The following is a 27,817-nucleotide window of genomic DNA, read 5'->3' as shown; positions in this document are numbered from 1 at the left end:
TGCCATAGGATCTATTGTTACTCCTGAGAGGGCAGGCAGAGTCTCAGTTTAATCTTTCATTTGAAAGAAGGCATTTCTGATTCTGCGGTTTTTCCTCAGTATTGCATTAAAGTATTGTACTGAGTATTGATGTGTGACAGTACAAAAATGCATTTGTATGAAGAAAGCCTGTACTTTAGGACATAATGCCCTCTGAAGCAAAAAGATATGGTTCCTTTGGAGCAGGAAGGTTGTGTGTGTTCCTATAGACTTACTGTTATATTTTTCTTACCATAGATGGCTAAGACTCCTCTGGAAATTCAGTCCTGTTTTGTAGCCCTGTTTTCCATTGGACTGCTGACATTTTGTCTTTGTGAAACTAATGTAATAGCATTCGCATGTGGCCCTCAGGCACTGAAGTTTGAACATCAGTGTTGTATAATGAGTGCAAAATTGTTCAATTTTACTAAACTGTCCTTAATTTTCATTACTACCAACGAAAATATCTGGTACGAATTTCGGAATCAAGTAGAAAAAGTAAGTAGACATCAAAGACAATTTTTGGGATGGATTCTTGGGGATTTTAGTGGGGAAATTCTGCCCCCCTGCCTCCCTACAATGCAAATTGATTAAAGATATTCCTATTAATTGGTAAAAACAAAAAAACTGCGGATGCTGGAAATCCAAAACAAAAACAGAGTTTTGCTTCAGAAACCATATTTGTAAAGGGTGATGTGATTGAGAGAGATGGAGCCAAAATACTGAGGCTATGAAACAAATTAGCTAAACCATGATTTCTCTGTGTTACGAGCTAAAGATAAAGGCATGGTTTTGGGGTTTCAGCAACAGATGAACTGTGATGGGCAGTTTGTTACGGGGGTGAAACTATGCAGCCTTAGTAGTAGAGAGAATGTGGTGTTGGAAGCTCATTTCAGGGTCAAATAGTACCGCAAGGTCAGAAAAGTCTGTGACTAGAGAACCGAATTTATGGTGGAAACCAAAGACAGTGGCTTCAGTCTTCTCTGCATTTAATGTAGAGTGCTAATATTGCATTAAATTATTCAAGATAACCTCTTTGTAAATCAAAAAAAGTTCATGCAGCTTAATTTTCTTCCCTCATGTTACGTACTATTTACAGCATAGAAACAGACCATTTGGCCAACAAACCCATGCCAATGATCCACAAGAGCCAGAGTAGTAATTCCTGAAAGGTACAGATTGCAGTTGCTATGTTATCTTCATGATTAACACTTGGGGTTGAGCTTGACAAGGAGTCGAGCAAGAAGCTATCTTTGATGACCAGGGTTAGATGAGGACATAGAAGTTACAGTGAAACAGTGTAGCGCATGCCAAGCTGTAAAAAAGGAGCTGCCACTGGTACCTTTGCAACCATGGAAATGGCCAGCTAGAGTGTGGCAGAGGCTGCACATAGACTTTGCAGAATTTGAAGTGCAACAGCTATTCATTGTTTCAGGTGGCCATTCAAAGTGGGTAGAGAGGTTTCCGATGAATTGAACAATAACTAGCAAAACGCTGGATATTTTGGGTAGTTGATTTTCTGCTTATGGTTTCCCAGAGGAAACTGTGTCCAACAATGCACCTCTGCTTTGTTCAGAAGAGTTTGTAAAATTTGTAACAATGAATGGTGTAAAACTCAGCAGACTTCCACTGTGTCACCTTGCTTCAAATGGAGCAACAGAGTGAAAAAGTACAAACAGTTAGGTGTGATCTTATTCAGAAAATGATGGATACAAATTGAAAGAAACATCAATTGTCATTGAAGCACAAACTGGCGAATTTTTATTTATTGTAATATACCTCACATTACTACCAGCAGAATTGTTTCTTAGAAGACAGCCTAAAGCAAGGTTTTCATCGCTGAAGCCGCATTTAGCATAGACAGTAGAAGACAAACAATCCAGACAGAAAGAGATTCATGATAGGCGTGGAATGAGAGAGAGAATTCTTAAGTTGAACCAGAAGGCCAAGGTGACAGAACGCAATCATGAGTGGTTACAATGGATGCCAGGAAGAGTCATGAAAATATGTGGTCCTCATATATATTTGCTCAAGATGTTTGGTGGTAGGAATTTTAGGTTTGTACATATTTTCACCATGACAAGTTCATGAAGAAGCACTTTCTCTCAAGTGCTAAGGAACGCAACCTCCAACAACTCATCGACACCAACACCCATCTAGGACCCTCCACCCCTGCCTGTCCCTCCGTCCCCACCCCATCTTCCAATCCCAGCCCCAGCCGTGTATTCACTATACCCACTGACCTTCCCCTCTCCTATGCTAAATGTTCAGTGCTCAGCAAAGGACTTAGTTTCATACCTCTACACCCTCACCTTAATGAATTTCGGGCTCGGCACGATGCTGAACTCTTCTTCCGCCGTCTTCGTCTCCGGGCTCACTTCTTTGGGCAGGAGTCCTCTCCCCGTTCAACGGATCCTTTCACCTACCTCCAATATTCTCCCTCCACCTGGACCCCTCCCTCTGGACTCTTACCTTCTCTTGATCTTTTCATTGAGAACTGTCAGCGCGACATTAGTCGTCTCAATTTCTCTGCTCCTCTCACCCATTCTAATCTCTCTCTCGCTGAACTTACTGCTCTCCATTCTCTCAGGTCCAACCCTGACATCGTCATCAAACCCGCTGACAAGGGTGGTGCTGTTGTCTGGCGCACTGACCTCTACCTCGCGGAGGCTGAGCGTCAACTCGCAGACACTTCCTCCTACCTCTCCCTGGACCATGACCCCACCACTGAACATCAAGCCATTGTTTCCAGGACTGTCACTGACCTCATCTCCTCTGGGGATCTTCCTCCCACACCTTCCAACCTGATAGTCGCCCGACATCGGACGGCCCGCTTCTACCTCCTACCCAAAATCCACAAACAGAACTGTCCCGGTAGACCGATCATGTCAGCTTGCTCCTGCCCCACAGAACTCATTTCTTGTTATCTTGATTCCCTTCTCTCTCCCCTTGTCCAGTCCCTTCCTACCGACATCCGTGATTCCTCTGACACCTTACGTCACATCAACAATTTCCAGTTCCCTGGCCCCAACCGCTTCCTCTTCACCATGGACGTCCAATCCCTCTACACCTCCATCCCCCACCAGGATGGTCTGAGGGCCCTTAGCTTCTTCCTCGAACAGAGGCCCGAACAATCCCCATCCACCACTACTCTCCTCCGTCTGGCTGAACTTGTTCTCACGCTGTACAATTTCTCCTTCAACTCCTCTCACTTCCTCCAAATAAAAGGTGTGGCAATGGGTACCCGCATGAGCCCCAGCTATGCCTGTCTCTTTATGGGATATGTGGAACATTCCTTGTTCCAGTCCTACTCCGGCCCCCTTCCACAACTCTTTCTCCGGTACATCGATGATTACTTCGGTGCTGCTTCATGCTATAGTCGGGACTTGGAACAATTTATTAATTTTGCTTCCAATCTCCACCCCTCCATCTTTTTCACATGGTCCATCTCTGACACTTCCCTTCCCTTCCTTGACCTCGCTGTCTCAATCTCTGGTGATAGACTGTCCACCAATATCCATTACAAGCCTACCGACTCCCACAGCTACCTTGACTACAGCTCCTCACACCCCGCTTCCTGTAAGGACTCCATCCCATTCTCTCAGTTCCTTCGCCTCCGTCGCATCTGTTCCGATGATGCTACCTTCAAAAACAGCTCCTCTGACATGTCCTCCTTCTTCCTTAACCGAGGTTTTCCACCCACGGTTGTTGACAGGGCCCTCAACCGTGTCCGGCCCATCTCCCGCGCATCCGCCCTCACGCCTTCTCCTCCCTCCCAGAAACATGATAGGGTCCCCCTTGTCCTCACTTATCACCCCACCAGCCTCCGCATTCAAAGGATCATCCTCCGCCATTTCTGCCAACTCCAGCATGATGCCACTACCAAACACATCTTCCCTTCACCCCCACTGTCGGCATTCCGTAGGGATCATTCCCTCCAGGACACCCTGGTCCACTCCTCCATCACCCCCTACTCCCCAACCCCCACCTTTGGCACCACCCCATGCCCACGCAAAAGATGTAACACCTGCCCCTTCACTTCCTCTCTCCTCACTGTCCAACGGCCCAAACACTCCTTTCAAGTGAAGCAACAGTTCACTTGCATTTCCCCCAACTTAGTCTACTGCATTCGTTGCTCCCAATGTGGTCTCCTCTACATTGGAAAGACCAAACGTAAACTGGGCGACCGCTTAGCAGAACACCTGCGGTCTGTCCGCAAGAATGACCCAAACCTCCCTGTCGCTTGCCATTTCAACACTCCACCCTGCTCTCTTGCCCACATGTCTGTCCATGGCTTGCTGCATTGTTCCAGTGAAGCCCAACAGAAACTGGAGGAACATCATCTCATCTTCCGACTAGGCACTTTACAGCCTTCCGGACTGAATATTGAATTCAACAACTTTAGGTCTTGACCTCCCTCCTCCATCCCCACCCCCTTTCTGTTTCTTCCCCTTTTTTTTTCCAATAAATTATATAGATTTTTCTTTTTCCCACCTATTTCCATTATTATTAAATATTTTTAAATCTTTTATGCTCCCCCCCACCCCCACTAGAGCTATACCTTGAGTGCCGTACCATCCATTCTTAATTAGCACATTCGTTTAGATAATATCACCAACTTCGACACCTATGTGTTCTTTTGTTCTGTTGTCTGTGACATCTTTTGATGATCTGCTTCTATCACTGCTTTTGCCTACAACCACACCACCCCCCTCCACTTCTCTCCCCCCACCCAACCCACCCAACCGCCCCACCCCCCACCCACCACCTTAAACCAGCTTATATTTCACCCCTTCCTGGGATTCATCTAGTTCTGTCGAAGGGTCATGAGGACTCGAAACGTCAACTCTTTTCTTCTCCGCCGATGCTGCCAGACCTGCTGAGTTTTTCCAGGTAATTCTGTTTTTGTCATGAAGAAGGGAATTGGGAAGAATCACAAGTCTGATGATTTGAATAGTTGGTATATGATTAGGGCACCAATGGTTACCCCAACACAAGTTATGCCTGAACCCAGTTCAGATCCAATTCAGAGTCAGATAGACATGTCTGATGAAGTGGAAAATTCAGTTGAAGGTCAAAGTCGAAGTCAGTCTATGTTGGAGAAAACTTCTCAGACTCGGACGCAGATGGATCCAGTTCCATCCCGAAATTCTGAAAGTTTGGGTCAAAAAAGGAGATACAGTATCCTCTTGGGAGTAGGGAACCAGTTGTTAAGTTGGGTTTGTAAATAAATGAAAACCAAGAATGTGTATAAGTTGTTTGGAATTTTAAATTGTATGAAATTTGAACTTTGTTTAACTTTTTCATTAAGGAAGTGTGTAATAACACCCTCTTGTGGCCATTTGTGTATACATGTATCAATACCACCAAAGCCAGAATGAACCAGTTGGATACTCTACTTTCCATGTAGTACAATGTCCCTTTTCTGTCCTGCAGTAATATCACAGGCTTTGTAAACAAGCATAGAGTACAAAAGCAAGGAAGTTATGGTAAAATTTATAAGAAAAATATTAGTTCGGCCTAAACAGCAGTATGTAGGCACTCTAGGCAGTAGACAAACAGCTATGAGGGGAGTTGTGCCTTTCCTGTAACCTGATCTGTACATACTGTAAATAGTGTAAATAAAGTAGCTTTTGAGTAAATATCCTGATACACCTACAGCTCCTCTCGTTAGAATTCAGGCATAGCACAATCTACAACACAGTATTGTGTCCAATTTTGGACAACACACCTTAGGAACGATGTAAAGACATTGAAGAGAGTGCAGAAAAGATTTACGAGAATGATTCCAGGCATGAGCAACTTAACTTACGTGGACAGATTGGCGAAGTTGGACTGTCCTTCTTGGAGAAGAAAATGTTGAGAGATTTGGTAGTGCTATTCAGAATCATGAGGGGTCTGGGCAGAGTAGGTGGTGAGAAACTGTTTCTGTTAGCAGATATGTCGAGAACCAGAGGACACTGAGTTAAGCTGATTGGCAAAAGATGCAGTGGCGACCTTTTTTCCTCATTGAGTGGTTAGGATCTGGAACATTGTCTGAGAATGTGGTGGAGGCAGGTTTAATTGTGGCTTTCAAAAAGGAATTGGATAACTATCTGAACAGAAAATATTTGGAGGGCTTCAGGGAAAAGGCAGGGAGGTGGCTGTGGCTGAGCAGCTCTCGTCGAGAGCCGGCACAACATGATGGGCAAAATGGCTTCCTTACGTGCCCTGATCATTTTATGATTCAGCTAAGCTTCCTTCCATCTTTCCCAAAACAAACTGTTTGAAGACTCCATTCGGATTTCCACACCACACGAATGCACTAGTCACTCTTCACCATCCTGTTTTTGCAACTGTGGCCTTCATTCCTCCTCACCGCCTCTAATGCCTTCAATAGTTTTTGCCACTGCGCCCACTTTTGAACATTGTCTTTATCCCCGTGAAAACTTCTCAGACTTGGACACAGATGGGTCCACTTCCATACCGAAATTCTAAAAGTTTGGGTCAAAAAAGGAGGTACAGTATCCTCTTGGGAATAGGGAACCAGTTTCTTTCGCGTTTCACTCCTCCTTGACAATTGGACATGACACTGCCTTAAGCATACAATCACAGCCTGTCCCAACCCTTTTACATGGTGTCTTTTGGTGGCAAAATCTGGAAGTATGGGCTCAATTTTCCTATGAATGCTAATAACAGAGGTCCAATTTGTTGCTTTTTCATTTAGTCTGCAACAGCTCCCAGTTACCATCACTAAGACCTAGAACCAAAATTTTCTCAAGCTTAAAAGAAAAATCAAACCATTCTCTCTGGCTGCTGCAGGTGCCAATGCTCCTCTATCTGTCACCCCAAGTCAAGTCCTGCATTGTGGAACTTTGGTAAAGTGCGTAACTGAGCTAAGCCTGTGCTTCCTCTATCATCTCACATTGACAAGAGTGTTACTTTTCCTTAGTTTTGCCCATCTCCACTGTTACCTCCTTTTTCTGTCCCACAGAAATTTTTATGCTTGCTTTGATCACCACAGGGCTGGACTACAAGATTTCCTGGTTGTGTCTTCTACTTACACCATCTATAGAGTATAGATCATTCAAAATGCTGCAACCTAGTATCCTTGTAGCACTAAGGCACACACTCTGATTACTGCTATCCTTGCCAAGTTCCTGGCTTGTGTTTCAGCACATCTCTTTCAAATTTTTCCACGGTCTGACTTTTCCCAGCTCTTGCAATGTTCTCCAATCCCCTTATCTTTGATACACTCTCTGCTTGTTACAGCTGCTCTTCGATCACTGTATCAAACTATAGTGTAGACTCGATAAATGTAGTTCTTGTATGAACTGTGTATACACAGTGGATGCATACACCTTGGCAAAAAGTGAAATGATTTATGTGTGATTGTCAAATACTTGTTGATGGTATTGGGCTCAATATAGTCTATTGTCAATAAAATTGGCAAGTGCAGTTGATGAGCAATTAATTAAAAATCAGAATCAGTTGACTTAAACTTTTGTATAAAATTACCAATTTGTAATTTTTACGCTTTTTGAAAGAGCAGTGTTTATGGTGAAAAGAATTATAGTTTCTGGCTGGAGATCTAAAGTTGCTAGTGATTTATCTCCTTGGGACCTGGTTGCTCTTGTATAAATGTGACTTTTAAAAAAACACAAACTGTGCTATCCACATCCTGGAGATAAATCACCAGCAACTTTAGATAACTGTTGAAATTCAGTGTTTTAGATCCTTTTGACAAACTTGGTTTGAATCAGTCTTTTGAAGATGAGTTCTGTAGACTGGAAGCTGTTTTACTTCTAAGCATACGCCCACCCTAGGTTTCAGCCTGGAATTGACCAAATATATTGGATGCTATTGGAAGCCAGCTAACTGCATGAAGGATGCATGTTTCATATTGGGATCATGGAATCTCACTGGAAGTACATCAAATTATACACAAGAATTCATATGTAATTTAATTTGGGTAACTATTTAGCGAACATGGAGTCATATGTACCATAGTTGCGGTGAGGTGAGAGTGACTGCTGTTGACATCAAGGCCACATTTGACAATGTATCATCAAGGCGCCCGCGCAAAACTGGAGTCACTGGGAATCGGGAAAAACTCTTCACTGGTTGGAGTCAAACCGGGCACAAAGGAAGATGGTTGTGGTTGTTGACGGCAATCATCTCAATTCCAGGTCATCACTGCAGAAGTTCCTCAGGGTAGTGTCCTAAACCCAACCATCTTCAGCTGCTTCATCAATGACCTTCCTTCCATCATGAGGTCAGAAGTGGAGATGTTCACTAATGATTGCACAATGTTCAGCACCATTTGCGACTCCTCAGATATTAAACCAGTCCGTATCCAAACACAGCAAGACCCGGGCAATATCCAGGCTTGGGCTGACAAGTGACAAGTAACATTTGTGTCTCTCAAGTGCCAGGCAGTGGCCATCTCCAACATAAGAGAATCTAACCATCGCCCCTTCACATAAAATGGCATTACCCTTTCTGAATTCTCCATTATCAACATCCTGGGGATTACCATTGACCAGAAACTGAACTGGACTAGCCACATAAATACTGTGGCAACTAGAGCAGGTCAGAGGCTAGGAATCCTACAGCGAGTAACTCACCTCCTGACTCCCCGACGTCTATCCACAATCTACATGGCACAAGTCGGGAGTGTGATGGAATACTGTCCACTTGCCTGGATGAGTGCAGCTCCAATAACACTCAAGAAGCTTGACAGCATCCAGGACGAAGCAGCCTACTTGATTAGCACCCCATCCACAAACATTCACTCCCTCCACCACTGACGCACACTTGCAGCAGTGTGTACCAACTACAAGGTGCACTGCAGGACTCACCAAGCCTCCTTAAACAGCATCTTGCAAACCCATGACCGCTGCTATCTAAGATAAAAGCAAAATACTGCGGATGCTGGAAATCTAGAAGAAAGACAGAAAATGCTGGAAAAACTCAACAGGTCTGACAGCATCAGTGCAGAGAGAGAAACAGAGTTAATGTTTTGAGTCTATATGACTATTCCTCAGAGCTCTGAAGAATTGTTTACCAAGTTAGAGCAGAGATTAGAAGAATACACAGGCTGCAAGAGCAATCCCTCTCTCTCAGGCTGCCCATCTCAGTCTCTCTCTCAGGCTATCTCGCGCTCTCGCTCGCGCTCTCGCTTGCGCTCTCGCTCGCGCTCTCGCTCGCGCTCTCGCTCGCGCTCTCGCTCTCGCTCTGCCTGTTCCTTTCCCTTTCTCTCTCCCCCTCTGCCAGCCCCTCTCTCTCGCTCTCTCTCCCTCTCGCTGCCTCCCTCTCGCTGCCTCCCTCTCGCTGCCTCCCTCTCGCTGCCTCCCTCTCGCTGCCTCCCTCTCGCTGCCTCCCTCTCGCTGCCTCCCTCTCGCTGCCTCCCTCTCGCTGCCTCCCTCTCGCTGCCTCCCTCTCGCTGCCTCCCTCTCGCTGCCTCCCTCTCGCTGCCTCCCTCTCGCTGCCTCCCTCTCGCTGCCTCCCTCTCGCTGCCTCCCTCTCGCTGCCTCCCTCTCGCTGCCTCCCTCTCGCTGCCTCCCTCTCGCTGCCTCCCTCTCGCTGCCTCCCTCTCGCTGCCTCCCTCTCGCTGCCTCCCTCTCGCTGCCTCCCTCTCGCTGCCTCCCTCTCGCTGCCTCCCTCTCGCTGCCTCCCTCTCGCTGCCTCCCTCTCGCTGCCTCCCTCTCGCTGCCTCCCTCTCGCTGCCTCCCTCTCGCTGCCTCCCTCTCGCTGCCTCCCTCTCGCTGCCTCCCTCTCGCTGCCTCCCTCTCGCTGCCTCCCTCTCGCTGCCTCCCTCTCGCTGCCTCCCTCTCGCTGCCTCCCTCTCGCTGCCTCCCTCTCGCTGCCTCCCTCTCGCTGCCTCCCTCTCGCTGCCTCCCTCTCGCTGCCTCCCTCTCGCTGCCTCCCTCTCGCTGCCTCCCTCTCGCTGCCTCCCTCTCGCTGCCTCCCTCTCGCTGCCTCCCTCTCGCTGCCTCCCTCTCGCTGCCTCCCTCTCGCTGCCTCCCTCTCGCTGCCTCCCTCTCGCTGCCTCCCTCTCGCTGCCTCCCTCTCGCTGCCTCCCTCTCGCTGCCTCCCTCTCGCTGCCTCCCTCTCGCTGCCTCCCTCTCGCTGCCTCCCTCTCGCTGCCTCCCTCTCGCTGCCTCCCTCTCGCTGCCTCCCTCTCGCTGCCTCCCTCTCGCTGCCTCCCTCTCGCTGCCTCCCTCTCGCTGCCTCCCTCTCGCTGCCTCCCTCTCGCTGCCTCCCTCTCGCTGCCTCCCTCTCGCTGCCTCCCTCTCGCTGCCTCCCTCTCTCTCCCCCCCTCGCTGCCTCCCTCTCTCTCCCCCCCTCGCTGCCTCGCTCTCTCTCCCCCCCTCGCTGCCTCGCTCTCTCTCCCCCCCTCGCTGCCTCGCTCTCTCTCCCCCCCTCGCTGCCTCGCTCTCTCTCCCCCCCTCGCTGCCTCGCTCTCTCTCCCCCCCTCGCTGCCTCGCTCTCTCTCCCCCCCTCGCTGCCTCGCTCTCTCTCCCCCCCTCGCTGCCTCGCTCTCTCTCCCCCCCTCGCTGCCTCGCTCTCTCTCCCCCCCTCGCTGCCTCGCTCTCTCTCCCCCCCTCGCTGCCTCGCTCTCTCTCCCCCCCTCGCTGCCTCGCTCTCTCTCCCCCTCTCGCTGCCTCCCTCTCGCTGCCTCCCTCGCTGCCTCCCTCTCTCTCCCCCCCTCGCTGCCTCGCTCTCTCTCCCCCCCTCGCTGCCTCGCTCTCTCTCCCCCCCCTCGCTGCCTCGCTCTCTCTCCCCCCCTCGCTGCCTCGCTCTCTCTCCCCCCCTCGCTGCCTCGCTCTCTCTCCCCCCCTCGCTGCCTCGCTCTCTCCCACACCTCGCTGCATAGATATCTCACAAACCACCCCTCGATGCCTCGCTCTCTCCCCACCTCTCGCGGCATCGATCTCTCTCACCCCTCAGCGCATGCCTCGCTATCTCTTCCCCCCCTCGCTGCCCTCGCTCTCTCTCTCCCCCCCCCTCGCTGCCTCCGCTCTCTCTCTCCCAACCCTCGCTGCCTCGCTCTCTCTCGCCCCCCTCGCTGCTACGCCTCTCTCTCTCCCCCCCTCGCTGACACGCTCTCCTCTCTCCCCCCCTCGCTGCCTCGCTCTCTCTATCCCCCCCCTCCGCTGCCTCGCTCTCTCTCTCCCCCCCCTCCGCTGCCTCGCTCTCTCTCCCCCCCTCGCTGCCTCGCTCATCTCTCACCCCCCTCGCTGCCTCGCTCTCTCTCCCCCCCTCGCTGCCTCGCTCTCTCTCTCCCCCCTCGCTGCCTCGCTCTCTCTCCCCCCTCGCTGCCTCGCTCTCTCTCCCCCCCCTCGCTGCCTCGCTCTCTCTCCCCCCCCTCGCTGCCTCGCTCTCTCTCTCCCCCCCCTCGCTGCCTCGCTCTCTCACTCTGTCTCACTACTCTGCAGAGTAACAATCCTGAGAAGAGGAAGCCATTGCATACCAAGCTTTTGTTTGGGATAAAACATGGAAATCTGCTCTGTACAGCTACTCCCAGGAAGACAACTGAACAAAATTACCACAATGTGGGAATCATCTCACTGAGACCAGCCAAAGGGTGGTTGACAATATATTTCATTTTGTTTATTTTCTTCATGTACTGTTTAAAAAATATATAGTTAAGTCTATCCTTGTATCTAAACTACTGTATATGTGGGGCCCAAAGATTGTGTGAGATATATGAATGAGGGTTACGATTTACTAAGTTTCTTTTAAATTTGGGCACTGGGGTCAATAAACTTTCCTTGTTCTTTGATTTACACACAAAGTCTATCTGATTAATTCTTTTTAATCTGAAAGCGTGTATAGTGAGACTCCTGCAGAATTGGCAAAGCACATCCTCACTAAATTCACAACAAAACCCTGTTACAGCCAGATCGAGTGGCAAATTAAGGGAATTAATTTTTGCCTTCTCCTCTAATGTTCGTAGAATGGGAAGGATATGCTAAGCCTTTATAAGACCATGTTTAAGCACCAACTGGGCATCATATTTTAGGAAGGGTGTCAAGACCTTGGAGAGGGTGCAGAGGAGATATACTGGAATGGTGCTAGGGAGAGGGTGCAGAGGAGATATACTGGAATGGTGCTAGGGATGAAAGGCTTCAGTTTATAGGGAGACAACAGAAGCTGGGATTGTTCTCCTTTTGAGTAGAGAAGGTCAAAGAATAATCTCGTTGAAGTGTTCAAAATCACAAAGGGATTCGTTATAGTAAATAAAGATAAATTGTTCCAGTGTTAGCATCAGTAACCAGGGGACACAGAAGTAAGGTGATTGACAAAAGACCCAGAGGTGACAGAAGACACCTTTTTTATGAAGTGTGTTATGATGATCTGGAATGCACCACCTAAAAGGATGGTGCAAGAGGATTCAATAATAACTTTCAGAAGAGAATTGAATAAATACTTGAAGGACAAATATTCAGGACTATGGGCAGCAAAGTGGGATTAATTGGATGCTCTTTAAAAGAGCTGCTGTAGGCATGATGGGCTGAGCAGCCTCCTTTATGCTGTATCATCCTAAAATGCTGTAAATGTGTATGAGATAGCCATCATATTCACAGGCCTGTTCAGATTATTTTAGTAAGGATAATCTTGGTTTGCATCCGTCAGTTATTTAAGCCAGTATATAAGTTGGACTTCTTGAGATGTGGTAAATATGTCATGTGAATAACAGTGACACATTTAACAAAGGGAATGTTTGGGCCTTGCCCAAAGTGTGCATTTTCCAGCCAGTGACCTGGTAGTCTGATATGGATGCTTGACTGGAAGATATTCTCCCTAGTGTGGGGCACTAAGGCCAATGGTGACATCACTCATGACCTGTTGCCCAACTGTGTTTGGTCTATTCAACACCAGCTAAGACTGAACTAACAGCCTTTTGCTTTGTATCACAATCCACTCATGAGTCAGGAACTTTAACTGATTTTTGTCAATGCATATTTGTGGTGCAATAGTTAATTATTTTCAAAACAGAGATTCTAAGTTAAGTAAGTTGCTGCATATTCTGTTTGATGTGACAAGTGAAACTTTCAAAAGAAACAGAACACCCATGATTGATGCACATCACTTTGTCAGTTATGCGTGAATGAAAATGTTTTGCTACAAGGCTTTAAAAGGAGTAGCTTTAACAATGTTGTATAGTGATCTATCAATGTACTTGAATTTTCCCAGACGACATGGAAAAATGCCCAGGTATCTAATGTCTCAAAAAGCAGGACAAATCCAAACTGGCTAATTGCTGCCCTAACAGTTTACTCTCACCAGCAAAGTGTTGGATAGTGTCAGTTTGAGAGCTATCAACCGGCACTTCCTCAGCAATAACTTGCTCGCCCATGCTCAGTTTGTGTTTTACCAGGACCACTTGGAACCAGACCTCATTAAAGCCTTGATCCAAGCATGGACAAAAGAGCCAAATTCCAGAGGTGAGGTGGGAGTGACTTCCCTTGACATGAAGGCAGCATTTGATGGAGTGTGGCATCAAGGGGCCCTAGCAAAAATTGACCTCTGTGGGACTCAAGGAAAACTTTCCATTGGTTGGAGTCATGCCTAATACAAAGGAAGATGGTTGTGGTTGTTGGAGGTCAGTCATCTCAGTTCCAGGACATCACCACAGGAGTTCCTCGGGGTCGTGTCTTAGGCCCAACCATCTTCAGCTGCTTCATTAATGACCTTCCTTCCATTATAAGGTCAGAAATGGGATGTTCACTGATGGTTGCACAATGTTCAGCACCATTTGTCTCTCCTCAGATACTGAAGCAGGCCATGCCTGCATACAGTAAGACTTACAGAACATTCAGGCTTGGACTGAGAAGTGACAAGTAACATCATACAATACAAATGCCTGGCATTGACTATCTTCAACAAGAGAAAAATCTGTCATCTCCCCATGACATTCCGTGGCATTACCATTACTGAAACCCTCACCATCAACATCGTGGAGGGTTACCATTGACCAGAAACCTAACTAGATCATCTATATAAATACTATGGCTGCAAGAGCAGGTCAGAGGCTGGGAATTCTGCAGTGAGTAACTCACCTCCTGAATCCCCGTAATCTGTCAAGCATCGACAAGACACAAGTCAGGAATGTGTTGGAATCCTCTTTATTTGCCTGGATGAGTGCAGTTCCAATAACACTCGAATCATCTACTAGCTTAAACATTCATCCCCTCCACCATCAGTGTACATTGACAGCAATGTATACTATCTACAGGTTGCACTGCAACATCTCTCTAAGCCTCCTTCCAAACCTAAAACCTCTACCAACTAGAAGGACAAGGTCTATTGCAGCATGGAATACAGCAACCGGCCCCCCCCACCCCCCCCCCCAACCCAAAAACCGCAAGCTCCTCTCTAAGCCATGCACCATCTTCACTTAGAACTATATTACCATTCCTTCACTGTCACTGGGTCAAAAACCTGGAACTCCCTAACATCAGTTTGACTTGAACCTACACCACATGGACTGCAGCAGTTCAAGACGGTGGCTCGCTTCCATCTTCTTGAGGGCAATTAAGGATGGGCAACAGTGACATTTAAATCTCATGAATGAATAACAAAAAAACAGATGCGTTATATTGTTTGGCTTTAAAATCAGCCTAACTCTGTGGTGCTTTCTCAAGTTATGCTCCTGTAATACATCATAATTGTGTAGTAGCGATACAGTAAATCAAATTTCATTTTCATTTCAAGGGACTCTAACGTTTTTAGCAGTTGTTGAGATTGCCATCTTGAGTCCATAATTTTCCATTGATAACAGCATTTGCCTTCGTGGGGAATCCCCTGAGAGAGTGCGAGAGATTTAAAAATTGATGCCAAATGCAGAATGACAAAATGAAGTTTGCTTCAAAGCAGAAGTAGCTTTCAACGAAAGGAGTTTCTGCAATATTTGAAAGGGGAACAAAGTAGAAACTGAATTTCAGCTGATAGAAGCACATTCAAAACTGACAAGGAAGTGACATTTTTAAAACTGCTGAATTTTAAGCAAAAACCAGTCATGTTTTTAACCAAGATTTAACTTGCATTTTTTTTGGTGGCTTTTTGTATTTACTGACTCTATCGTGGGACTTTAAACTGAGTTTAAGTTTTGCTTCAAAATATGTGCTTTTTCATTTCTAAAGTTGAGGACTATGGTGCTATTTCAGATCGTCAAGTGCTGTGTTAATGGAGAGTTGGGGGAGGGGGTGTGGTCTTTCTGAGAAAGTTGCTTGGTTTGCGAATTGAAAATCTGATTCTCAGAAGAATTTGGGTTTAAGTCGCCATCTATAATGTTGTGTTCAAGCAATGCGGCTTCTTTTACAAATTGTTTTCAGACAACACTGTAAAAACATTTTTTGTGATGTCATTCCCAACAGGAAGATCAAAGAAGAGGCTTTGTGAAGCCCAATTTGATTACATCCCTCAAAATGAGGATGAATTGGAAATAAAAACTGGAGATGTCATTGAAATAATTGAAGAGGTAAGGCATTTTGTTGACAATTCAGGTTACCTTTTCTTTTATTCGCATGCAACAGCAGTCGAAAATTTTAGAGACAAAGTTATTTTAGGATGCAGTACACAACCCTGAAGGGAGTTTTATAAACATTTTTTTAAAAGTTGCACAGTTCTGTTTGTCCACCACCTGCTATGTACAGGTTTACTAGAGAGATGAAAACCTCATGCTTTAATTTTCTTAATTGAAGATTACCTTTGTTCTTGAGTCCATTGTATTTTCAACTATTTTTAGATGAGGTGATGTGAATGCTGCCATGGTGCTGTGTTGACTTTTAACCCAGTTTGTGTGAAGAACGGGCATTATTTTCCACATGTAAGAAAACGAGCACAAAGCTAATTTTCATTGTGTTAATTATATAAATACAAAAGACTTGTATGAATACAAATGATAATTGTGCAATAATCAGAAATTATATTTTATCCACATTGCTTGTATGATTAGTTAAAAATTGGCTTGTTCATCTGGGGAAGTCAATAAGTATAGTTGAGGAAAGGATTGGAAAGATTTGCATGCTTTTATGGGTGGCTAGAGCAACATTGCAGTCATCCTGGGGACAAGTTGGTTACTGGCTGAGCGTTCAGGAATATGAGAATTTGAGTGAAAAATTTAAATCTTTAATATATATTGAATTCAAAATAAGGATTTTTGCTGAGGAAGCAAGTGTTGTGTGGTAGAAGTCCTTGCAACAATACTGGTGTTGCTCATCTTTCGGCTTGTTCGTGTTTCAATGCATTTGAATTGATTTTAAATAATTTCTTTCTTCAGTCTCTCCCCACTGCACCCCCCACTTTCTCTTGCCATCCCTCGCTCCACCTCTTTTGAAGACTTTAATTCATTTGAAGCATGGTTTCAATAGAATTGTAAATGCTCTCCTTATTCGAAAGCAATCATGATTCATGGAAAGTGTACATCAACTTTGAAAGTTATAAATATACACTAAGTACTCACTTTAGGAATAGACACCAGCTCCTTTAAGAAGTAATCCGGTAGTGTATTTATGCAAGTCTGGCATTGATACACGTGGTTTCTGCTTTGTACTTCAGAATGTACATTTGAGAACCAGGACGAACATGGCTAAAGTAAATTGGGGTGGGAAAACCCATCCCAGGGAGGTTTTCTCATGCTTTTCCCAATGACAGGTTATGACTCAAGATTTTGGTTGCTACATAAGTAGATCTTTGCTTTGTGGTTGTACTGTTGCTTCCGATTCAGCAGTCTTGGGAATTCTGCCAGCCTTTGGACCTGAATACAATCTAGGATGAGACTTCAACACAATACTGGGGAAGTCTTTACCTTGGGAGTGACTGCCTTTCGAATGAGATGCTAAACCAAACCCCCCTCAAGTGGATGTAACAACCTCGATGGTCGTATTCAAAACATAGCAGGACAACCACCTGGTGTACTGGTGACCATTTATCCCTTACTATCATTGAAAATAGATAAGGCATTTATCTTGACATCCCTCAGGGTAGTATTGTAGGCCTGACCATCTTCAGCTGCCTCATCAATTACCTTCCCTCCACAAACACACTGAGGCTACAAGAGCAGCTCAGAGGCTGGGAATTCTGAGGTGAATAACCCACCTCCTGACTCCACAAAGCCTGCCCACCATCTACAAAGCACAACTAGGAGTGTGATGGAATACCCTCCACTTGCCTGGATGAGTACAGCTGCAACAACACTCAACAAGCTCGACACCATGCAGGACAAATAAGCCAGCTTTTGGTACCCCAATTACCACCTCAAACATTTACTCCCTCCACCATTGGTGCACAGTGGCAGCAAGTGTGTACCATCTACAAGATGCACTATAGCAACACACCAAGGTTTCTTCAATAGCATCTTCCAAACCTGCAATCTCAACTAGCTAGAAGGAAAGTAAGCCTGCAAGTTCCCCTCAAGCCACACACCATCTTCCAAACCGCAATGATTCAAGAAGATCACTCATCACCCTTTTTTTGAGAGCAATTAGGTATGGGCAAAAATACTGGCCTTGCCAATGGCACCCACATCCTGTGAATGAATAAATAATTTAAAAAAGGAAGGTTTAAGGTGTATCCCAACCATACCCACCACCCTCAATCTTCAGGATAGATGGTACAGTGATAGGGTTAGAACAAACATATCTACTTCCAATTTAATTGGGTAGTTTGGAGGTCAGATGAGTGATGTAACCTGCTCCTGAGAGGTGGGTGTGTGGTTTGAGGATGTGTGCCTCCATTTTAATAGCCATTTAGATTTAAAGGCTTTGGGCTGGACTTCCCGGGCGCTGGAACCCTAGGGGAAACACGAACTTCTGGATCCAGCAGCTAAGTGCTTTTCCAGCACTGCTTACAGGTCAGGAGGAACTGGAGCATACCCCACTCCCTCAAACTAACTTGCTTCCTTTCTCTCAATCTCCAGAACCACCTGCCCCCCGTGACCTCTTGTGACAAGGCTGCTCAGTTGGTTTTTGAGGGGTTGGGGGTGTGCATGCTTGTGAGAGTCATCGGGTTTGTAATCTTTGTGTACTTATGTTTTGACCATATGCATAGATTACAATAAAATAGTCCACAGAACATGTTTGTGTCTCTTGCTGGACTAATTTGTCATCTGTACAAGGCAGCTTGACAGGGTTAAAAAGCAATAATGTGGAAATGGGTAGACTAGACTATGATTAAATAAATAAAATAAAGCCCCTTATGGGGTACATTTTACATGATTATAGGAGTGGGTGATGAGTTTGGTTGCTTTTCTTTTTCTTAAGTTGCTATTGTAGGATATGTAAAGCTTGTCACAAGACAGCAAATTGCCTAGCCTGGCTATCCCAAATTAACAGTTGGCCACGGATAGTCACTGCGGTCAACTCTGTAGTGGACAATTCCTGCTGTAAAGTTTAAATTCATAATTTGACAAAGAATTGTAAATTGTTAATGATGTTGCATTGTCATGTTGTGAAACAGTCGTGATATTTGTGCAATCAGTTGTTCTGGGGTAGCTGGGGAAGTAATTGTACTACTTTATAATTAACAGGAGGTACTGCAAGCAGAGGCTTTATTTACATCAATCACACATTGGGGGTCAAGAGGTACTAGCTTGTATTTTATTGTGTGAAGCATGTTTTAACATGGAAAAGAAATTAAGGAATAGGAGGGATAAAAAGTTACAAGTGGCTGTAACTAAATTTAACTTTTGGTAGTCATGAGCTCCATGTTTGTGCAAACTGCAGATCTGTAATTTCCCTCAGCCAAGGTGGAACTTCCTGTGTGTTGCTTAACGCAACAAAACGTACTGACCTGTCTTTTACTTAGTGGTTCTTCTCTATGGAAACTGATTATGTGGCATTTTCTGATTGGCTCAGTCTTGCTAACAGAGAAATTGAACCAGTCTGTTCTATCACAAAACAGAAACAGAAATACCTGGAAAAGCTCAGCAGGTTTGGCAGCATCTGCGGAGAAGAGTACAGTTGACGTTTCGAGTCCTCATGACCCTTCAACAAAACTAAGTAACATTAGGAAAGGGGTGAAATATAAGCTGGTTTAAGGGGGTGGGGGGGGGGAGGTGTTTGTTGGGACAAGCAGCCAGTGATAGGAGGAGATAACCAAAAGCTGTCACAGACAAAAGAACAAAGAGGTGTTGAAGGTGGTGATATCTAAAGGAATGTGCTAATTAAGAGTATAAGACAGGACAGATAAGGTACAGATAGCTCTAGTGGGGGTGGGGGAATACTAAAAGGTAGAAATAAACAATGGTGGAAATACATTTAAAATTAGTGGAAATAGTTGGGAAAAGAAAACATCTATATAAATTATTGGAAAAAACAAAGGGGTGGGGGGAAGAAACGGGAAGGGGGTGGGGATGGAGGAGAGAGTTCAAGATCTAAAATTGTTGAACTCAATATTCAGTCTGGAAGGCTGTAAAGTGCCTAGTCGGAAGATGAGGTGCTGTTCCTCCAGTTTGCGTAGAGCTTCACTGGAACAATGCAGCAAGCCAAGGACAGACATGTGGGCAAGAATTGACTGTGAAAATGTGTTTGCTTATGGCAAGGCACGCCATGTTACATTTTGATTCTAATGAAAGGCAGTTGCTTGAAATGTTACTTTAGCTTTTCTCCACAAATGCTGTATCTGCCTTGCTGAGCATTTCCAGCATATTTTGATTTCCAGCATTTGCAGTGTTTTATGAGCCTTAATAATTTAAAGTCAAGTCCGCCATCTAGTGGCTCAAGGCACTCAGCACATTTTAATGTTGTTCCTCTTGCACATGCTTGTCCTCGAGTCCCATTCTGGAAAGTCACTTGCAAAAGAGATATGCTAACTAATAGCATACCCTGACTTTTGTGCTATTTATAGTTATGTTTTCAGACTTTCATGTGCTTTGTTCCCTTCAGGTTGAAGAAGGCTGGTGGAAGGGAGCCCTGAATGAGAAAACAGGATTGTTCCCATCCAATTTTGTTAAGGAGTTGATTGATCAGACTGAAGATGGAGAATCTAATGAGGTGTTAAGTGAAGCAGGTAATGATAGCTTGCTTATTTACAAACCACCAGAATTACCCTAAGTAATAATCAACTTGGAGGTAACTGTGAAGCAAACCATTTCATAAATGCAGATTAGATTGTATTATGTCGTGTGGCTCAGTGGGTAGCACTCTTCTCTGAATAGCACAAAATCTAGACTGACATTTCAGTGCAGTACTGATGGAGTGCTGAACTCTTGAGGTGCTGTCTTTCAAATGAGACATGAAACTCAGTTCCCATCTGATGCCTCAGGTGGGCGTAAAAGATCCCATGATACTATTTTGAAGAAGAGCAGGGGATTTATCCCCAGTGCCCTGGCCAATATTAATCCCTCAGTCAACATCACAAAAGCAAATTATCTGGTCATTCCAAAATGGCTACTTATGAGAGCTTGCTGTGCACAAGTTGACTGCTGTTTTCTATAACAATGACAACACTTCAGAAGTACATTATTGTGTTTTAAGTGTTTTAAGCTGTCTAGTGGTCGTGAAAAGGGCCAAATAAATGCAAGTCTTTCATTTCAAAACACTGAGGCATTACCATAATCCTTATTGAGCACAAAGTGCAATCTTTTTTACCATGGAAGAGATAACAGCATAGGAAAAATGATGGGGTAGATTTTCATTTTATTGCCTGGGTAGAGCACAGAAAGCAAAGTCTGGCAGTCAGGACCCTGTGCCTTTACAGAACATGATGGAGGTTCCTTTATTAATTTCAATAGTAGGAATGATCAAGCCTGTTTTGTTCCCAGCATGCAGCCCACCCTGCTATATTTGTCCATAAAGATGAACATAGCAGCCTGTGAAATACTAACAGTGAAATAATTTGCTTGTGGTAGAAATGGATGTGAATTCAAAGTAGTTTCCACTTTTTTTTCATGAATTAGATGAGGAGCAAGGCATTCTGAAATAAAATAAGAATATTGGGAAGGAACCAAACAGAAGAAAGCCTATACCTCAGCGTTAAGTATAGAATGAGTATTCTCAAGCTATGGCTGTTGTCAAAAAGTACATCTTTATATGAAGAAAGATCCTTTACCTAGTATCAAGATGATCATTCTTGAGTAGGTATAGTCCCAAGGACACTGGCAGATTTGAGGTTGCTTATTATTATTTTCAGTAAAGACTGGCTGTTTGATATGGACAATTTTACAGCCCAAAATGATATTTTACAGGGGCTGGTGGTTATCACAAAGGAGTTTATTAAAGAACCGTGTTTATATCTGGGTAATGTGTTTCCTTTACCCAAGGTCAAGAGCATTGAGGCAAGTTTTGGGAACCTCCTCTGCTCTTCTAGCTGACATGGGCTCACTTCACAGATAATAGATCCATTTAAGGCCTTCCTGGCCAACGCGTCACCATAATCAGGGAATCCATTTGTGCACCAAGCCTCTGTATCCTGAGCACCTGTCACAACATAATAAGTCCTGCAAATTTCTGTCATACCCGTAGCTTTGAAAGCTTTAAAAATGTCCATCCCTTAACATCTCTGAGTGACAACAGATCACTTGCACAGACGTGAGGAGGAAGTGTGGATACTAACTGGCTTTTTTAATAGCAGTACATTGGCTTCTTTATGTAGTAATTGGGATTTTTTAATGGGATCTGGCTAGGCCAGCATTTATTGCCCATCCCTAGTTGCCCTTGAGAAGGTGGTGGTGAGCTGCCTTCTTGAACTGCTGCAGTTCATGTGATGTAGGTACACCCACAGTGCTGTTAGGAAGGGAATTCCAGGATTTTGACCCAGTGACAGTGAAGGAATGGTGATATATTTCCAAGTCAGATGCTGTGTGGCTTGGAGGGGAACTTGCAGATGGTGTTGTTCCTATCTGTCTGCTGTCCTTGGTCCTTCTAGGTGCTGAAGGTTGTGGATTTGAAAGGTGCTGTCAAAGGAGCCTTAGTGAGTTTTTTGTAGATGGTGCACACTGCTGCCATTGTGCATTGGTGGAGGAGGAAGTGAATGTTGAAGGTGGCAAATGGGGTGCCAATCAAGTGGGTTGCTTTGTCCTGGATGGTGTCGAGCTTCTTGAGTGTTGGAGCTGCACCCATCCAGGCAAGTGGGGACTATTCCACCACACTCCAGATTTGTGCCCTGTTGATGGTGGACGAGCTTTAGGGAGTCAAGAGATAAGTTACTCATTGCAGGATTCCCACCTCTGACCTGCTCTTGTAGCCACAGCATTTATATGGCTGGGCCAGTTCAGTTTGTGGTCAATGGTAATCCCCAGGATGTTAAGAGTGGGGAATTTAGCGATGGTAATGCCATTGAATATCAGGAGGTGATGGTTAGATTCTCTCTTGTTGGAGATGGTCATTGCCTGGCACTTGTATGGCACGAAATGTTACTTGCCACATGTCAGCCCAAGCCTGAATATTGTCCAGGTCTTGCTGCATTTGGACATAGACTGCTTCAGCATCTGAGGAGTCGTGAATAGCGCTGAACATTGTGTAATCATCAGCAAACATCCCCACTTGGGATGAAGGGAAGGCCATTGATGAAGCAGTTGAAGATGGCTGGACCTAAGGCACTATGCTGAGGAACCTTTGAAGTGATGTCCTGGGACTGAGTTAATTGGCCTCCAACATAGGCAACTGTCTAACAATTGGGATTGTTTAAGAAAAGTGCACTAGATTATAAAATATTAGTTTATCACATGATTAGACAAGTTGTACAGTTAATTTGGGGTAGGTGAAAGAAGAAGGAGGACATCACATTAAGTTCTTTGTTGATTGTATGATTGTTAACCTCATGCAGTCAAAAGATGTCCATCCAAAATTAGTGTGTTTACTTTTCCTCATTCTTAGAAAGCAGTTTAACTCCTTGGTACCGGGTAATTTTATCTAATTTCCAAAAAAATCTGTAGATTACTTGAACAGTCTTTGTATAGCCAAATTTGGGAGATTAATTCAGTACAGGAAGGAATTCACTCCTCACTCAGTTGTGGTTGCTCAGGAGACAGGTGCCTCATTAGCTGAACTTGCAGAGGTTGATAGCAGTACTCTTTGCTGTATTTGTTATTCCTCCTAATCAAATGCAAAGCAAGGGCATACAAAAAAGCTCTCTGACATTCAGTATAGTTTAAATCACGGGTCCTACTTAAGGAACCACACTATGGAGGAGGGAAGCTTTTCAGAGAGGCATCAGAACCGTCATGGTTAACATGCGACATTCACGGGCTATGTTTCATGCACCGGTAGTTGACTTATTTTGTTTACTAAGAGTAGTTCAAGGTCCTGTTAGAGAATTATTCTTTCTGCTGTTGGTAACTTACTTACAGATTACTTTACTTAGATAGCAAGGGAATGTCGATTGGGTGTATATGTAAGGCACATATGTGGAGTGATCCTCACACTTCCAAGAATCACAATCTCTTGAACTTATGTTTGTGAAATAAATGATCTTGGCATATACATAAGAACCTTCTTTTCCTGCAATCTTATTTGGTCATGGGCGTTGCTAAGACTGAAGATTACCTAGCCTGCGAAGTTGTCTTCATTCTTGAAACTGAGTCCACCTCCAAATGCTAATTTGTGCCGACCCATTGCACTAGCCCCCTGTTGAAAGTTTTTCCAGCGTTTCACCATATTTCCACTGACTGTGGTCAAGATGTATTACTGGCCTGGTTTTGACATACAGCTTTTATTCTGTGTCGGGAAGTGAAAGGTCACACCAGCAATTGCGAAACGTTTTGAGAAGCTTGAAAGGAATGTTTATCTTTACAAGCATCATGGCCAACTGTGCTTAATCCTGTTGAGTGGAATGTGTCTCAGCTTGAATGCAGAGTCTGTAAAGTAGGTTATCCTATAGTTTGAAACATAATGCTACTGTATCTGTTGTAAATTGGTTTGCTGACATGATTTTTTTTTTCTTTATGCTGTATTAAAGATGGGTTGGTTACATTTGCAAAAGTGACTGTGTTTAACATGTTAAGTACATTTGATTCTCTTACTGTAATAGATGTACCTGTCAAGGATTTAATTGGAATGGGACCTGCATCACCAACATCACCCATAGAATTTATAGGAAATGAAAGCCCAGTAGGAGCAGGAACAACTGCCCAGCCAAAAAAAATCCGCGGTGTGGGTTTTGGAGACATATTTAAGGAAGGATCTGTAAAACTAAAATCAAGGTTATCTACTTCTGAACTGGAGGATAAAAAGTCAGAAAAGGTAGGCTGAGTATTACTAGTTTGCATGACATAAAATATCATGTTTTGCTTAAAATGAGAAATGCTAAGAAATCCAACTATTTACCATTGCTGAAGTTGTCAGAAAATTACTTATTGGAAAAGTGTTTGAATCCTCAATGCATTGATCTGTTATCTAATTTGACTCTGTAATGAGATTGTCATTAGAATTGGTGATATGTTAGCATTGTACCTAAATGAATACCAGCTTGGCTCTGTGGTACACACTCCACTTCTCATTTGTACATTTGATTGTATGTTTGAGCCTTACCCCCAGGTTTGAGCACAAAATCTCTCAGAATCTTTACTGTGCAGAAGGAGGCCATTCAACCCATCGAGTCTGCACTGGCTCTCTGAAAGAGCATTTTACCTAGCCTACACCCCTGTCTTATCCCCATAACCTTGCACATTCTTTCTTTTCAAATAGCTATCCACTTACTATTTGAATATCTTGATTGAACCTGCCTCCACCACCCTTTCCAAGTTTGTTCCAGACTTCACCCACCCTCTGAGTGGAAAAAATGTTTCCTCACATCATTTTTACTCCTTTTGCCAATTAGTTTGAATCTTTGCCCTCTAGTCCTTGATGCTTCCTTGAGTGGGAACAATTTCTCACTATTTACTCTGTCCATACCCCTCAGCATCTTAAATACCTCAATCAAGTCTCCTTTTTTCAAAGGAAAACAGTCCCAACCTCTCCAGTCTAGCCTCATAGCTACAGTTCTTCATCACTGGAATCATTCTTATGAATCTCCTCTCCAATGCTTTCACATCCTTCCTCAAGTATGGCAACCAGAACTAGATACAGTACTCCATTTGAGGCCTAACTAGTGTCTTATACAAGTTCAACATGACTTCCTTACACTTGTACTCAATGCCCATGTTACTAAAGCCTAAGATGCTGTATGCTTTATTAACTGCTCTCTCAATGTGCCCTGATATGTTCAATGACTTTTGTGCATTTGCAGTGAGGTCCCTCTGTTCCTGCATTTCCTTGAGAGTTTCCCCCTTTTATTTTATACTGTGTCTCCATATTCTTCCTGCGAAAATGAATCACCTCACACTTGTCTGCATTGAACTTCAATTCCACTTGTCCGCCAAATCCACCATCATGTCTATGTCCTTTTGAAGTTCAAGACTATCCTCATCACAGTTGACAACGTTTCCAATCTTCGTATCATCTGCAAATTTTGGAACACCACAGTCTCAGTCGGTAATATATATCAGGAAGAGGAAGGGCCCCAATACTGTTGCCTGGGGAACTCCACTACTGGCCTTCTTCCAGCCTGGAAAACGTCCATTAACCACTACTGTTTCCTGTCAATCAGCCAATTTCTTCTCCAAGTATCTACTCTCCTTTTTATTCCATAAGCTAGAATTTACTCACAAGTCCGTTGTATGCCACTGTGTCAAATGCCTTTTGAAAATCCATATACACCACATCAACAATGTTGCCTTTATCAAACTTCTCTGTTACCTCCTCAAAAAACTCTAGCAAATTAGTTAAACATGATTTTCCCTAATGAATCCCATGCTGGCTTTCCTTAATTATCCTGTACTTGTCGAAATGATGATTAATTTTGTCCCGAACTATAGTTTCCTGAAGTTTCCCCACCAATGAAGTCAAACTGACTGGCCTATAGTTGTTGGCTTTATCCTTGCACACCTTTTTGAACAAGGGTGTAAATTCAGAATTTTCCAGTCCTCTGGCACCACCCGTGTCTAAGAAAGACTGGAAGATTATCACCAGTGCCTCTGCAATTTCCATTGTCACTTCCCTCAGTACCCTTGGATGCATCTCATCTGGTTCTGGCACCATATCAATTTTAAATAAAGATAGCCTTTCTAAAACCTCCTCCTCAATTATAAATTCTTTTAGTCTGCCAGTTACCTCTGCTCTCACCTCAGTCTGTCTAGCATCTTCTTCCTTTGTAAAGACAGATGCAAAGTACTCGTTTGATACCTCCGCTATTTCATATGCCTTCACGTTCCAGTCCCCCTTTTTTACCCCTACTCTTTCTTTTACCACCCTTTTATTATCTATATGCTTATAGAAGACCTCGTGATTCCATTTTATGTTAACTGCCAGTCTCTTTTCATGCCCTCTCTTTGCTTTTCTTATTAGTCCTTTTACTTCCTCTCTGGTCCTTTTGCATTCAGCTGATTCTCCATTGTATTTTCTACCTGAAATCTGTCGTAAGCACACTTTTTTCTTTTCATCTTCACCTCTATCTCTCTCGTCATCCAGGGCACTCTGAATTTATTTGTCCTACTTTTCCCCATCAGGGAAATATACCTTGACATTGCCTGCAGTATTTTTTCTTTGAAGATGGCCCATTGTCAGCAACCATTGTCTTTTCTGCCAACATTTGATTCCAGCTCACATGACTCAGATGCATTCTCATCTCATTGAATTTGGCTTTCCCCCAATTAATTATCCGTACATTAGATTGTTCCTTGTCCTTTTCCATGGACAACCTAAACCTTATGATACAATGGTCACTGTCCCCTAAATGCTCTCCTGCTGATATTTGATCCACTTGGGCTAACTCATTCCCCAGAACCAGGCCCAAAAGTGTCTGCTCTCTCGTTGGACCAGAAACAGAAAATTATCTTGAACACATTCCAGGATCTCTTGCCTCTCTTGTCTCTTTGCACCATTCCTATCCCAGTCTATTTGGATAAATGAAGTCCCCCATTATAATTGTTCTATAATTCTTGCACCTCTCTGTAATTTCTTTGCAGTTTTGTTTCTCTACATCGCTTCCACTAGTTGGTATATACTACACCAATCAATGTTATTGCACCTTTTTTATTCCTTACCTCTAGCCAAAGAGATTCTGCCCATGACCCCCTTGCAAAATCCTCTCCCTCCAATACTGTAATGCCATCTTTAATCAATATTGCCACTCCCCCCACTTTTGTTTTCCTTTCCTGTCTCTCCTAAACACCTTGTATCCAGGAATATTTAATACCCAGTCCTGCCCTTCTTTGAGCCAGATCTCTCTCATAGCAATAATATCATAATTCAATTTGTCAACCTGTAATTCAGCAGTCTTATTTACCACATTCCGCATATTCACATACATGCATATTAATCCTGATTTAGGCTTTTTTTACTTTTCCCCCTTATTCTGACCCCATCTAATGACTTACTATGGCCTACTCTAATTCTACCAAACTCTCCAAGGATTCTGCCTACCTTGTTACTACTCTCTTTTATATCCTCCCTATCAGTTAATACTTCTCTACTTCCTGCTGCCAGTTTTTCTCCCCTCCACTCTGAATTTCTCCTCAGGTTCCCACCCCACTGCCAGTCTAGTTTAAACTCTCCCCCAAGAGCTCTAGCAAGCCTCCCCTTGAGGACATTAGTCCCAGTCCTGTTATGGTGTAACCCGTCCTCCTTGTACACATCCCACCTGCAGCAGGACCGGTCCCAATGCCTCGGGAATCTAAAGCCCTCCCCCCTACTCCATTTCTTCAGCCCAGTCTTCCTATTCTTATGCTCACTAGCACGTGACACTGGGAGTAATCCTGAGATTACTGCTCTCAAGGTCCTGCTTTTTAATTCCCCTCCTAACTCCATAAAATCTTTTTTCAGGATCTCATCCC

General features: G+C 44.3%; 1 protein-coding gene across 5 annotated transcripts in view; it reads left to right on the top strand.

The window, feature by feature from the left end:
* LOC121278237 (CD2-associated protein) overlaps nt 1–27,817 on the top strand; it is a 237,126-nt gene that overhangs the window by 111,633 nt on the left and 97,676 nt on the right. For all 5 annotated transcript variants that reach the window (XM_041188460.1, XM_041188459.1, XM_041188462.1 and 2 more), the window contains exons 4-6: nt 15,384–15,487; nt 19,893–20,016; nt 23,977–24,188. In XM_041188460.1, coding sequence (XP_041044394.1) covers nt 15,384–15,487; nt 19,893–20,016; nt 23,977–24,188 — 440 coding nt within the window. The remainder of the gene's footprint in view (nt 1–15,383; nt 15,488–19,892; nt 20,017–23,976; nt 24,189–27,817) is intronic.

The sequence above is a fragment of the Carcharodon carcharias genome, chromosome 5, assembly GCF_017639515.1.
Source record: "Carcharodon carcharias isolate sCarCar2 chromosome 5, sCarCar2.pri, whole genome shotgun sequence".
Classification (NCBI taxonomy): domain Eukaryota; kingdom Metazoa; phylum Chordata; class Chondrichthyes; order Lamniformes; family Lamnidae; genus Carcharodon; species Carcharodon carcharias.
This window is presented reverse-complemented; position numbering and strand designations above follow the sequence as displayed.